This window comes from Pelophylax lessonae (assembly GCF_965119305.1).
Source record: "Pelophylax lessonae genome assembly, chromosome: 3".
Lineage (NCBI taxonomy): Eukaryota > Metazoa > Chordata > Amphibia > Anura > Ranidae > Pelophylax > Pelophylax lessonae.
In genome coordinates, this window is record NC_138770.1 from 283,416,550 (window position 1) to 283,431,005 (window position 14,456).

Genomic DNA, 14,456 nt, shown 5'->3' on the forward strand with positions numbered 1-14,456 from the left:
CCATTTCTCTGATGTTCATTGACGGACACAGCACTTGCCCCTCTATGGAGTTGTTTTTTTTTTTTCCTTCTGCCACTGCTTGTTACAAAACTGAATAGTATACCCCCAGGGACTGCCACATAGGTGTGTTGAAGCTTTTTCTCTGCCTAGTGTCCTACTCCTGTGTGGCGCAGTATAACCCTACGGTCAAGAAGATGAAGAGCTATGCCCATCAATGAACATCGGAGAAATGGATTTTACAGTAAACAATTTCTCTTTAGTTCACTGGCAGACACTGCTCCATATCTTTTTTAGACCCTGGGCTTATGCTGCTCTCTTCAGGAGTAGGACTAGGCGAAAACAATTTTGGTTATGCACCTGAGGCAGCTCCAGGGGGTATACCCTCACTTCCTGCTGTAGGACTTCAGTTTTTTTTCTGCCTAGTGAGGAGTAAGGACCTGGCTCCCTGCTGGGATCTGCAGTTCTGGCATTTTTTCCTTTTTAAATTGATTTTCTTTCTTCCTTATTTTCTGTTCCTGTGTGAACTCCAATCAATTCCGTTCCTGTGTGAACTACAGTCAACAGCCGGACTGGGCGACGCACTGGATATCAAAGATCCTTACGGTCTTTCTAGTCTGGCCTGCGAGCATGATCCAGCTATTAGCTCCACGCTAGGTTGGCTGCGACATAGCCCCACTGGACGTTGCCTGGCCGGCGAGTGAAACACCTCGCGAGTTTGCATAGCCCTGGTCACAACCAGAGTCGCAACGTACCTCTGGCAGCATCCCCATTCCAAGATGGCGTGATGGACTGCCAGGAGTGGTGCCTGCATGGTTCCCATGTGTGGTGAGTACTGTCTTCCCTCTTTTCTCTGGGAAATGCTGGGTGGACGCAGGCCCTTCCTCGGGTGGGTAGGTACCTCCTGTGCCCTTCATTCCCTTATTATCCCCCCCTTTTTTTTCATTGGTGGAGTTCCCCTGTAATGGTTGCCCTCACCTACCCCTCTCTTCCTCTTCCTTTCTGATGGCAGCGTGGCAGGCAGTTTGAAGCTCTGTATCCAGTTCTGAGTGTATGGTGAGTCCCTGCAGGTATACAGCCCCTTCTCTGCTAAAGCAGCGCTGCTGGTGTGCTGATCCTTGTGTTACCACAGCGGTAGCCGTGTGAAGGGGTTTTTTTGCAATAAATAACAAAAAAAAAAAATGTTTTTTCTTTTTACACGGTGCGACCTCTGATTTAATCATGGATCACCTGGAGCGAGTATTACCACCTGACCCACTCTCAGAAGCTGCCGGACCCTTTTGGTCTGTCTGCCCTGGCTGCCATGATGGCGGCCCTGCAGTCATTTGTGTCAAAGGTTGATATGGCCCTGCAAAAGTGGCCTGGCAAGAAGTGCCCACTGCTTGCCCTTGCATCCCCCAGCTGCTCAGTCTGAGGTGGATTTGGCCGCAGCAGACGCGAGTCAACCCTCTGCAAACCTCTGGGTCTGCATCCACTCACCCTAAGTGCTCGAACAGTGAGGATGAATCCTCTTCCACTGCAACGGTGCATGAAAAGGCGTAGGGGGAGGCACTGATTGTGTCAATGCGGGAAGCTTTAAAGTTCGCGGATTAAGCTGATGCCTGCTACGCTGGTGCAGTTTGGCACCCGCAGATCATCCAAGGTGACTAAGGTGTTTCCCTTTCCTGCCTATTTTGACGAGAATGTCGCTAGTCAGTGGGCATCCCGGAAACGCATGGTTGGAATACCTAAGCATTTCGCTAGGAGATATCCATTTGAAGAGTCTCTCTTGAAGAAGTTGATGGTCGGGCACCAGCGTTTTCTTCACTTTGCCGTGGGTGAGGAGCACTTTCAATTCATGGCTTTACCCTTTGGTCTCGCCTCGTCAGGTGTTCACGAAAGTGTTGGCCCCAGTGTTGGCCTTGCTCAGGCAGAAGGGCATTGTGGTGTTGGGATACCTAGACGATCTGCTTCTGTGTGCAGTGTCTTCATCGGCTCTAGAAGTCGATTTGGACATTTCAGTGCAGACTTTGCAAGAGTTCGGCTGGAATTTTCAAAAATCAGCTCTGGATCCCTCCACCAAGCTGGACTACCTGGGCCTGTGGCTGGATTCAGTCTCGGCCCGGGTGTTTCTTCCACAGGCGAAACTGCTGAAGTTGCAGGATGCGATTCTACTCCTGTTGTCCAACCGTCGGTCGTCTCTCAGAACTTGCATGCAAGTGCTGGGCCTGATGGTTTTCACCTTCAAAGCGGTTCAATTTGCTCAGTTCCATACCAGACCTCTGCAAAAGGGAGATTCTTGCGAAATGGAACAAGGTCCCACAGTCACTAGACAATCTGATACTGTTTAGCCAGGGTATGAGAGGCTCTCTGACCTGGTGGCTCTGCTCTCCGGCGCTCCGTCTAGGGAAATCCTTTCTCCCCTGTATTGGAAAGTGCTTTTCACGGATGCCAGCCTGTCAGGGTGGGGAGGTGTCTTAGGCATTTACTCAACTCAAGGAGTTTGGACTCGGGAGGACCAGAAGGAACTGGAGATTCGGCGATCAGGCTTTGTCTGTCCTCTTGGATGGATAGCCTGCAGGGGTGCCCAGTAAGGGTACAATCAGACAATGCTGTGGCATATGTCAATCATCAAGGGGGCACAAGAAGTGCCCTGGTGGCCCAGGAAGTAGCTGGCATCTTAAGGTGGGCAGAACAATATGTTCCGGCCCTCTTTACTGTGCATATTCAGGGGGTAGAGAATTGGAAGGTGGACTACCTCAGTCGGCAGTCGTTAGGCTCAGGGAGAATGGTCTCTCCATCCGGAGCGGTTTCAACTGTTTCTCCGGTGTGGGACTCCCAATGTAGACCTGTTGGCCTATCTCCACAGGAAGGTGCAGAGGTTCCTGTCAAGGCCTTGGGATCCTCTGGCAGATGCCCTAGTGGCCCCTTGGGGTCAGTATCGTCTGTTTTACGCCTTTCCCCCAATACTTCTGTAGAGACTGCTAAGCAAAATCAAGGCGGAAGGGGTTCCGGTCATTCTGGTGGCACCAGACTGATCGCGTCGGTCTTGGTACGTGGGCCTAGTAAGGCTGGTAGCTGACGCTCTTTGGAAGCTTCCTGTTAGGAAGTAATTTTTGTCTCAAGGATCGATCTTCCATCCTGCTTTATGGTCGCTGTCTTTAATGGTTTGGTTTTTGAAAGCCAGGTGCTGAAGGACAGGGGGATCTCGGAGTTGGTGATTCCCAAGTTGTTGAAAGCTAGGAAATCTACTTCCAGGCAGGTTTATTGAGTTTGGAGGGCATACATTACTTGGTGTGAGTCTCCAGGGGTTTCCCGTTCCGTTTCGGTGTCTCGTCTGCTAGAGTTTCTACAACTAGGTGTAGCTCAACGTTTGGCTTTGGGCACCATCAAGGGCCAGATCTAAATTTGGTCCTGTCGGTACTTCAAAAGCCTCCTTTTGAAAATATTTGTGAACTTCCTCTGCTCACCCTGTCACAGAAGGTGGCCGCCTTGGTGGCTATTACTTCTGCGTGTAGGGTGTCTGAGTTGGCTGCGTTGTCCTGTCCGTCACCTTACCTAGTGGTTCACAGGGACAAGGTGGTTTTATGACCCTGTCAGGCGTTAGTTCGTTCCTAAGGTTATCTCGGGGTTTCATTTAAATGAGGATATTGTGTTGCTGTCTGTGTCCTAAACCGAAACATCCTAAAGAAATTGCCTTACACTCCTTGGGTGTGGTTTGGGTAATCAGAGTGGATCTGGTGGCGACTGAGTCAATTCGTAAATCCGATTCTTTGTTTGTCCTTACAGATGGATCTCTTAAGGGGCAAGCCACATCTGCTGCAACCTTTTCCAGATTGATCAGGCAGACGTGGTGCAGGCCTATTCTATTAAATGTTAGGTTCCTCCTTTCCCTGTCAAGGCGCATTCTACAAGGGCGCTTAGTGCCTCCTGGGCCTTCCGTCATCAGGCGTCAGTTGTTCAGGTGTGCAAGGCGGCTACATGGTTGTCTGTACACACATTCAAGAAGTTTCATAAGGGGGATGTCCTGGCATCTTCGGATGCTGCATTTGGCCGCAATGTTTTGCAGGCTGCGGTTGCAGAGGCTCCTGCCTCTTGAGGGTGTATTTTTTTCTTGGTGGTGAGCTCCAGTTCTTCCTGGTTGAGCTCCTGGTTTACCTGGTTGGCTATGTGTAGCCCTTGTTGGGAATTCTATCTATATTTGTGTTTTTTCCCACCCCTCATATTGACACTGTTTTGGGACATCCCAAGGGTCTAAAAAGATATGGAGCTGTGTCCGTCAGTGAACGAAAGAGAAAACTGGATTTTTGTCTTACCGTAAAATCCTTTTCTCTGAGGTTCACTGACGGACACAGCACCTGTCCCTCTGTTGGATTGAGTTATGTATTCTTCTGACACTGCTTGTTACAACTTGAAGTCCTATAGCAGGAAGTGAGGGTATACCCCTTGGGACCGCCTCAGGAGCGCAGCCAAAATTGTTTCCGCTTAGTCCTACTTCTAAAGAGAGAGCAGCATAAGCCCAAGGGTCTAAGAAGATATAAAGCTGTGTCCATCAGTGAACCTCAGAGAAAAGGATTTTATGGTAAGACAAAAATCCATTTTCTTTTTCATTTCCTGTTGAGTAGGGCATTTGGTAAAAATACCACGAATTGGTAATAAAGCGCTATAAAGAAATATTTACAAAACCAGCAGTCTGTGCCTCTTCTGACTATTTTCTGAGTTCCTTCTGGTCCTCTAATAGTAAAGGAAAGTTTCCTTTTTGCCTTCTAAGATTCTACAAATGCAGGCCTAGCATCAGAATTTTGGGCCATGTAAGGATGCGATTGTTTAATATAATTGTATATTTTAAAAAATCCACGCACTAAATGGACCTTTTGATCACTGAAGAGTTGGTTCAGTGGACAGCATTCATTGGTAATTTCTTGCACCCATAAAATTAGCTCTTGCAGGTTTGTCTTTACACTAAATAATAATTATTTAGGGCCATTTAGAACTGCACCCTAATTTTGAAAATCAAAATGTATATGACTTATTTTTTAGGGTCTATTCTGACCAGCTAGTACAGATACTAGTGGGGGAAAAAAACAAATTCTGTCCCTTTATGTGGTATCCAAATCAATCAGATTATTACCATAAGGGCTTGTTTATACCATGTATATTGAGTTACATTTTATTACAAAACACACATGTATGGTGAATACATGGCACATAGGAAACAATTGTCTTTGTGTGTCCTGTTTTCATCATTCGTGTGCAAAACGCAGCTCAGTGGATGTGACATGAACAAGCCCTTATTCTTTAATGTGCTAAAAGAATGAGCAGAATCAGGTTTCAATTGTCAGTATAGACAATCTGATAAAGCTCTTTCCTTGGACAATTATGAAATAAGATTCATTAGGATACATGTCATCCTATGAAATGTGGGAACATTTCTGCAGAGCTTATTGTACACTTAAAATGTTTACATTGTATTGTGCCTCAGTAATATGCAAATATAAATTGTGTGATTACCTATCTCATAGGTTTTGTTTTCTCTACCTATTCCACAGGCCATTTTTGCACACACAGGACATGTACTTTGTGTTTGTGCAGCTGCTCTCCAGTGGATCTGCATGGTTTGCCATAATCATCATCATCACTGCTTGTCTGTTTCTTGACGTCATGAAGAAGGTGGTGTTCAGACACCTCTATCCTACAAGTACAGAGAAGGCACAGGTATCCAGAACTGTACATGGTCATCAGACTCTTTTTTCTGAGAGGTTGTTCTAGTAAGAATTTCAGTTTCTTGTAAAATGATGAACAAGATGTGAACCACTCTTGTAAGTTCTAGATGTACACAATGCAGTCTTTCAATAGCCGTATTCAGCATTGCTTCATCTATCTATTTAAATAAATATAATAGGCTTGGGTTGCAGTCGTGGCGGTTCGATTTGGTTTGCTATGTAGTACAAGCAGAAGACAAACCATTAAATTAACAGAATGCTGTTCGTGCCAAGAGAATGTTACACACATATATATGTTGCATAGCCATTTTTTGCCTTTTGTAAGTACTTGTTTTGTCACACACTGCTCCAGTACTGTAATTTTTGCCATTTTTACCACCTGGTATGGGGAGTTGATTCTCTAATTTTAAAGCAGTAATAAACCCAAAAACAAAAATGTATTATATTGCAGTTGACCAATTCTTAGATCAGGGGTTCTCAACCAGGGTTCCTCCAGAGGCTGCCTCTGATAGGTTCCCATTGACACCATTGATCTTTTTAGCCATTTGTAAGGGAGTAATTCTTCATAATGACCACAAGTGTAAGGAGCATTCTTCCCACTGACCATCACATTCATGTTTAATCACTTCCAGATAGTAATTTTTAATAGGGGTTCCCTGAGACCGTAAAGTTATTTGAAGGTTATTTTGTCTGGAAAAAGGTTGAGAAAGGCTTTCTTCGATATTGGCTGCAATAAATTTCTCTTTATGGCAGGGGTCCCTGTTAGGGCCCCCTTGGCTGACTACACGTACCTGGGGCGGCCATATGGGGTCCTGGGTGCCACGCTTTTACTGTGGATGGCTGTTCTGCTGATTTGGCGGCCATGTTTGTGTAGTCCGGTGGCCATGTTTTTGGATGTTCCCCATTGACATCAATGTGGCGGCCATTTTCTTGTACCCTGTGGAGCGGTGATGCGGCTTTGGGCCTCTAGTGGCGGTTTCAGCGCTTACTCCTTCTCTCTGATTGCCGCATGGCAAGCAGGTTGGCGCTCTGCATCCTTCTCCAAGTTGGTCGTGGGGAGTCCCTGCGGGGTACAGTTCTCACTTTCTGCGATAGCAGTGCAGCTGGTGTGCTGGGACTTGTAGTACTACCACTGCAACGGTTAAGAGTTTTTATTGCATTTTTTTTCCGCAATATTGCAGGCGGCCTCTGGGTTAACCATGGATGGAGGCCCTTTAGCACGTGTCCCCACGTGACCCACTCTCTGAAGCTGCAGGACCCTCTGGGTCTCAGTCTTCCCTGGCAGCCATAACGGTGGTCCTGCAGTCATAAGTGTCAAAAGTAGATATGGCCATTTCAAAGCGGCCTAGCAAGAAGCGCCTTACGCTTTCACCGGTCTCCTCTGCCACCTCAGATTCAGAGGTGGATTTGGCGGACGTGAGTCAACCCTCTGGGTCTGCGTCCGTGCACCCTGAGTGCTCTGACAGTGAGGATGAATCCTCTTCCAATGCAGCCACCATCCAAGGTGTCTAAGGTGTTCCCCTTTTCTGTCTATTTCGACGAGATTGTCGCTAGTCAGTGGGGATCCCTGAAACACATGATTGAGATACCTTTCATTAGGAGGTATCCTTTTGAAGAAACTGACCGTTCCACTGGTGGTGGATTCTCAGGTTTCCAGATTGAATAAAGTCACGCTTCCTCCGATGGAGGTTTTCCCGTCTGTTTAAAGACCCATGGACAAGAGAGCTGACGATCTGGTCCGTGATCTTTTACACCGTGGCAGGTTCAATGCTGAGGCCGGTGTTTGCCATCACCTTGGTTTCCCAGACCTTAACGGAGTGTGCAAAGCTTCTGCGCCAGGATTTGAAAGGGGGTCAACATCCTCCTGAGTTGGCGGATCAGTTGATACAGGGGTTACAGTATATCTGTGATGCCTCTCTGGATGTGGCCCCTTTAGCCTGCGTATTGTCTAACAGCTGTGACACTTCGCCACATGATTTGGCTGAAATACTGGTCTGCGGACCAGGATTCCAAAAAGGTGTTCACTGATCTCCCTTTTGTAGGAGTCCGCCTGTTCGGAGCTTCTATGGAAGAGATTAAAGGTCTTATGGGGAGGTAAGAGTACTCTGCTTCCACTGGTTGCAAAGAGCCTTGTCGTAAATGTGGTCTTTTCTTCTCGGCTCACAAACGGCCCTTTGGTCCTGCGGGCTCGCAGAACAAGGGACAAAAGTCCACCTGTCACTTTGCTGGGGGGGGGGGGGGGTTCCAAGAGGCCCTGGGCTGGTAAGTCAAAAGCGGGTTCCACTAGTTCCACAAACCAGCCCTCCACTGCCTGAGGGGGCGCCCTCACCCGTATCTTTCCAAACCCGTGGACCTCTCTCATTCAAGACAAATGGAGCCCACGAGTTCATTCGGTCTGGTTACAAGATCGAGTTTCGGTCCTTGCCTCCGGCAAAGGTTCTTTCCTTCCAACTTGCGCCTATCCCTAGATCGACTGCAGGGCCTTTACGGGGCGGTGCAGGATATGCTATCACAGGGAGTTTTGTCCCGGTTCCAGAGTTGGAACGTTTTTTAGGAATTTTATTCAAATCTATTTACTGTTCCCAGGAAGGAAGGCAAGGTCTGTCCGATCTTGGATCTCAAGGCCCTGAATCGCTTTGTGCAGATTCAGAAATTTCGGATGGAGTCCATTCGCACAGTGGTGGCTTTCCTTCATCTAGGAGATTTTCTGGTCTCTCTCGATATCAAAGACGCTTACCTTCATATCCCAATATATGTGAGGCATCAGCATTTTCTTTGTTTTGCCATGAGAGAAGAACATTATCAATTTGTGGTTTTAGCCATGGGGCTCGCCTTAGCTCCTCGGGTGTTCACAAAAGTGTTGGCCCCCGTGTTAGCCTTGCTTAGGCAGAGGGGGATCGCGGTACTGGGGTACCTGGACAATTTACTGTGAGCAGAGTCTCCGTCTGCATATATCAATCCTCAATGGCGCACAAAAAGTGCCCTAGCGCCCAGAGAAGTAGCCGGCATCCTAAAGTGGGCAGAGTGATATGTTCTGGCCCCTTCTGCTGTGCACATTCCAGGGGTGGAAAATTGGCAGGCGGACTACCTCAGTTGGCAGGCCTTGAATCTGGGCGAATGGTCTCTTCACCTGGAAGTCTTTCAACAACTGTGTCTCCGGTGGGGGTCTATGGATGTGAACCTTTTAGCCTCTGGTCTCAACCGGAAGGTTCAGAGGTTTGTGGCAAGATCTCAGGATCCTTTGGCCGACGGCGCTGACGCTCTGGTGGCCCCTTGGGGTCAGTATCATCTGATACATGCTTTTCCTCCACTACAGCTTCTGCTGAGGCTTCTGCGCAGAATGAATTCCAGTCATTCTGGTGGCTCCAGACTGATCTCGCCGGTCTTGGTACGCAGGCCTTGTGAGGCTGGTAACCGTTCCTTGGAGACTCCCTCTCAGAGAAGATCTTTTGTCTCAAGGGCCGATCTTCCATCCTGCTTTACGGTCGCTGGCTTTAACGGCCTGGCTATTGAAAGCTAGGTACTGAAGGATAGAGGGTTGTCTGATTCGGTGATTCTTACACTGTTAAAAGCTAGGAAATCTACTTCTAGAAAGATTTATTATTGTGTTTGGAGGGGGGGTTTTTCACCGTTTCTTTTCGGTGTCCTGTTCGCTGGAGTTTCTACAACAAGGTGTAGATCAACGTTTGGCTCTGGGCACCATCAAGGGCCAGATTTCTGCCTTTTCAATTTTTTTTCCAACCCCCATTGGCTGCTAATTCTTTGGTTCACTTTTTTGTTCAGGTGGTTCGCCACTTGACTCCTCCGGTAAGGTCTCTGGTACCTCTGTGGGACCTCAATTTGGTACTGTCCGTTCTTCAAAGACCGCCTTTTGGAAATATTCATGAACTTCCTCTGCTTACTCTTGTCACAGAAGGTAGCTCTTTTTGGTGGCTATTACTTCTGCACGCAGGGTGTCGGAACTGGCTGCGTTGTCCTATCAGTCACCTTTTCTGGTGGTTCACAGGGACAAAGTGGTGCTACGTCCCTGTCGGTCGTTCCTTCCAAAGGTCGTCTTGGGTTTGCACTTGAGTGAAGACTTTGTGTTGCCTTCCGTGTGCCTTAAGCCGACACATCCTACAGAAATTGCTTTGCGTTCCCTGGATATGGTTCGGGCAATCAGGTTGTACCTGGCGTGCCTCCTGGGCCTTCCGTCATCAGGTGTCTGTGGTTCATGTGTACAAGGTGGCCACATGGTCTTCTGTGCATACATTCACCAAGTTTTACATGGTGGATGTACTCGCATCTGCGAATGCTGCGTTCGGCTGCAAAGTTTTGCTGGCTGCTGTTGCAGAGGTTCCTGCCTCTTAAGGGTTTGTTCTTTCTGGTTGGTTAGCTCCAGTTGTTCCTGGTTGAGGTCCTGGTTTACCTGGTTGGCTAGGGTTACCCCTTTTTGGGAATTATATGCATTGCTGTGTTTTTCCCACCCCTCATGTTGACACTGCTTTGGGACATCCCAAGGTTTAAAGAAGATATGGAGCTGTGTCCATCAATGAACGAAATGGAAAACTGGATTTTTGTCCTACCGTAAAATCCTTTTCTCTGATCATTGACGGACACAGCACCCACCCACCCGTCTGAGTTGGGTTATGTATTCTTCTGACACTGCTTGTTACAAACTGAAGTCCTATAGCAGGAAGTGGGAGGTAAACCCCTAGGACTGCCCTAGGGGCGTAGTCAAATTTGTTTCCGCCTAGTCCTACTCCTATGGAGAGCAGCATAACCCAAGTGTCAAAGAAGATATGGAGCTGTGTCCGTCGAACATCGGAGAAAAGTATTTTACGGTAAGACGACAACCTTTTTTTTTTTTGCGGGGGGGGGGGGCTTTTTTCCTCTTTTCACCTTGTAACCCAGATAGTAAGTCTGTTATTTTATAACTTTAACAGTCCAGTCTGTCCTGAAAGTGTCAGCTAGAGGGTTGAGACAAACAATTTAAAACTTTTAGGGGTGCTTACACTTGTCAGCTTTTATTCATTTATATAAAATTCCACAGTGCCACACGTAAAAAAAAAAAAAAAAAACGTTGCTACAACTGCCTAAAATGTGTTGGCTTGAGCTCTCCTTTAATTTGTTAGTAACTTAAAGTCCATCTAAATCTCCTCATGCATCCAACACCACCCTCTCCAGATTGGCAATGTTGCTGTCCAAAAGTATCATTGTTTCTCCAGTAGAGTGCAGACAACCAGACGGGAAGTGTGGTACTGGTGGGATCACCGGGTTATAAAGGGGGGATAAAAAGCCTAAGAAATAAAATTAATGCAGCCACCAAATTTAAGGTCTGGTAAGCTGCAATATATTAAATTTTTTTGTTTTTGGGTTTAAAACCTCTAGTACAATTGCCTCTATCCACATTCCAACACAGCAGTGTTCTAATAATTCTCCACTAAGACTTATAAAACTCTATGGAAAAGTGCTGAAAGCAAAGCAGATTGGCCCTAGGAGGACTAAAGGTACAAGGTCTGTAGGGGATGTTTCCAGACTGCCTGTAAAGGGGGTTTTGGTTTGGGGAAGATATTAGAATTACAGTTGAAGACTGGAGTTTTTGTGGCAATTTTAATACAGCATTAAATATGTTTTTAGATTCATTTTTAAGGGTAATGTTAGCCTAATTGCACTATGTAAATATTTCCTTAATCCAGCAATATGAACTATTTTAAACTTGACAAATAGTCCGAAAGCCGAACTCTGGATATTGTTACTTATATGGTTGGCTTGGCAGTGCAATATCTTCATACTAATTGTTTTCAAATGTCTAGCATGATTTTAAATGCTTTTGTTAAATATAAATGTCAGTAATTCAAGCCAATACATTAAAAAGAAAGAAAAACAAGTGAACTGTAATCTAACAAAATAAAGTTTTGACGTATGTACATGCCAACAATACCTTTTGCCTGTTTTTTATTTTTTACTCTGTAATCTTAAATGTTTTGTTATGAAAAGAACCTATAAAAATATCAGGGCCCTGGATGTTAATGACCCCCTTTTTATATAGATTGATTAGTCTACATTTCTATTTGTTGGAAGGTCAGGTGCTCAGAATGAAGATGTGTGGCAGGCACGTTGTTCCCTACAGTAATCTATAATGGCAAACAAAATTATTTTTTTAATGCATTACATTTCCAATGTTTACGTTTTTTCACTGTGCATGATAATACACTGGATTTTTTTTTCTTCCCACTACTTGCTTTTAAAATGTGTTGAAGTTCCTCTCCCATGTATGAAATGACTAATTCTTATTGACGTGATGTGTGTTACATAACTTTTCTGTCCACCTATAGATGTATTCCAACAGAGTTACTTTAAGTGACGAGTTCATCGCCCTGCAGCCTCTGTCACGGGCAAGGAATCAGCTGAGCAAAATTAGGTAGAGTAGGAGGGGAGGTTCCTCATCCACTTTCTTTGTTATGCATGCTGAGGCTCTACTAACCAGCACTTAGAGAGATGGAGCGAGGCATGAGTACCATTATGTTAACAGCCAGAGCTGCCAGCTGTTCGGTTTGCTATTCCTTTTTATTTATTTATTTTATCAGGTCCAAGAGCCTGCAATAAGAGTGCATGTCGTGCGTTAAAATCCCTAGCATGACACTCTGATAACAGACCTACTGTGCTATTGTTGTGTTACTTTTCTCAGCATGATTTGAGCGCTTGTTGATGGAGGATAAACGTACAATTAAAACTATATTTGGTGCATGCTAGATAATTCTAGGCTGCAGAAGGCAGGACAGCTATGTGTTTTATGGTTTATTTTTGATTGGTGTTTGTTTCTTTGGATAAAATTTCTTTGTGCTTGGGCTTTCAGTGTGCATTCACACTTAGACTATATTCCACTGTAAATGTATTTTTATTTGTACTTTCTTTTTCACAATTGTGACTCGTGGGTTTGACAACAGAGCAGTAGGAAGCAACGCATTGAAAGTAGGGATGACGTTGTATAATAGAGAAATTTCATTGTTCTATGCAGTTTGTGCTGTATTTTAGTAGGTACAAATCTAGGATTTTTATTTTAAAAATCTCAACTTGAAGCCGCTACTGGGGTGGGTGACTGATGTACTTCGTTTAGAAACAAAGTTAGGAATTCTAGTTTGAACAAAAAAAGATGCTGCACTTTATACCTGATTTTAACCATTTAATCTCCCACACCTGTGCACCATCTATGGATTTCCAGCTATGGGCCTAGTAATTCAGCAGTACATCTTTACTGAAGAAAGATAATACATAACTAATACATATATCCACAAATGGGGCTCGATTTTTTTTTTTTTTTTTGTAAAGTCTATAGACAAAAATGTTCACTGTTCTTCCAATTTGATCAGCGTTGATTTAAAAAAAGAAAAAAAAGTCGGTAAAAAGTGTAAATTGTAATCCATAATCTGAAATCCATTTTAAAACTTTTACACGGTCATGGTTCTGGCGCACAGTATTGCAAAATTTTACAAAGGCTTTTTTTTTTTGTATTTTTTTTAAATGTGACACTAACAAAAAAAAATGAAGAAAGCTTAACAAAAAGTTTAAATATTAGGAGTCTTTGACTTCTGCTGCTGCCTGTGTCATACGTGAGAACAGGAAGAAAGGAGAGCAGGGCTACATACAGCACAGTGCTAGATTGTTGGAGGAGTCGGGTTAAGTGTTAAGGAATAAGGGGGGAGTGCACAAGTGGTGGAATAAGGAAAGAATGGTCGGCACTCAGGATGACATCCAAAAAATAGTATTCCTTTATTGAAAAGACATATAAAATGCTGTAAAAACAGCTTGCACGATTCGGGCGTTAGTCCTTATTGCCAAACAACAAGTGGTGGGGCGTCACATGATATTCCCGCAAAGGTCTAGGAAATGCAAAATTTCAGTAAAAAAAATACACAAGGTAATTTTAGGGCACGCAAATGCAATAAGTTAACAATTTTTGTTAAAAGATGAGGTTGCACTGAGTAAATGGATACCTGACATGGCAAAACTTACATTTGAATGCACCCGTGAAATAGCGATAAACTTCAGTACCCGATATTTTCCATAGGTGATGCTTTAAAAGCCCCCTATAGGTCATCAGTTTACTGTTACAGGGGAGGTCTGGTGCTAGAAATTTGGCTATCACTCTGGCATGCGCAGCAATATGCAAGGTGTATCGTAATCAATGTTTTCATGGGTAGCGTCCAACGTGTGCGTGCGTATACGTAGGGGTAGAGAGGCCTAAAAAAATAACTTTAATTTTTTATGATTACATTTTGTCCTCTATGTGATAAAAAAAAAAGAGGACCCCATGTGGTGGAAGTGATGTCAAACACGTCGGTTTCCAGGTCAGCAACAAGAACAAAGTGGCACCTGCTATGTAGGTTCCGAGCCTACTGATGGGCAAGCGGAGTCCAGGATACATGGGGGTGGTTTGTAAAAACCCCCCGCTGTCATTATACGGACCTGGCAGTGAAAAGGATTTTTAAAGGGAATGCATTAAGGTTAAAAAAAAAAACTTTACTTTAGAATTATTCAAAATAGGGCTGATTATGGTAAACTGAGGATTTGATTGGTTTTATTTATAAAAAAAAAAAATATATATATAATATATATATATATATATATATATATATATATATATATATATATATATAATATGCACAAACAGAAGTGAGTACGCCCCTCACATTTTTGTAAATATTTTTTTTATTATATCTTTTCATGTGACAACACTGAAGAAATGACACTTTGCTACAATGTAAAGTTGTGAGT

At 44.5% G+C, this 14,456-nt stretch overlaps 1 protein-coding gene across 4 annotated transcripts in view; it reads left to right on the forward strand.

The window, feature by feature from the left end:
• Positions 1-14,456, forward strand: part of ATP11B (ATPase phospholipid transporting 11B (putative)) — a 358,393-nt gene that overhangs the window by 295,688 nt on the left and 48,249 nt on the right. For 2 of the 4 annotated variants that reach the window (XM_082249614.1, XM_082249615.1), the window contains exons 28-29: positions 5,526-5,691; positions 12,017-12,102. In XM_082249614.1, the coding sequence (XP_082105740.1) occupies positions 5,526-5,691; positions 12,017-12,102 (252 nt within the window). The remainder of the gene's footprint in view (positions 1-5,525; positions 5,692-12,016; positions 12,103-14,456) is intronic. The other 2 variants (XM_082249613.1, XM_082249612.1) reach the window with 1 other exon arrangement.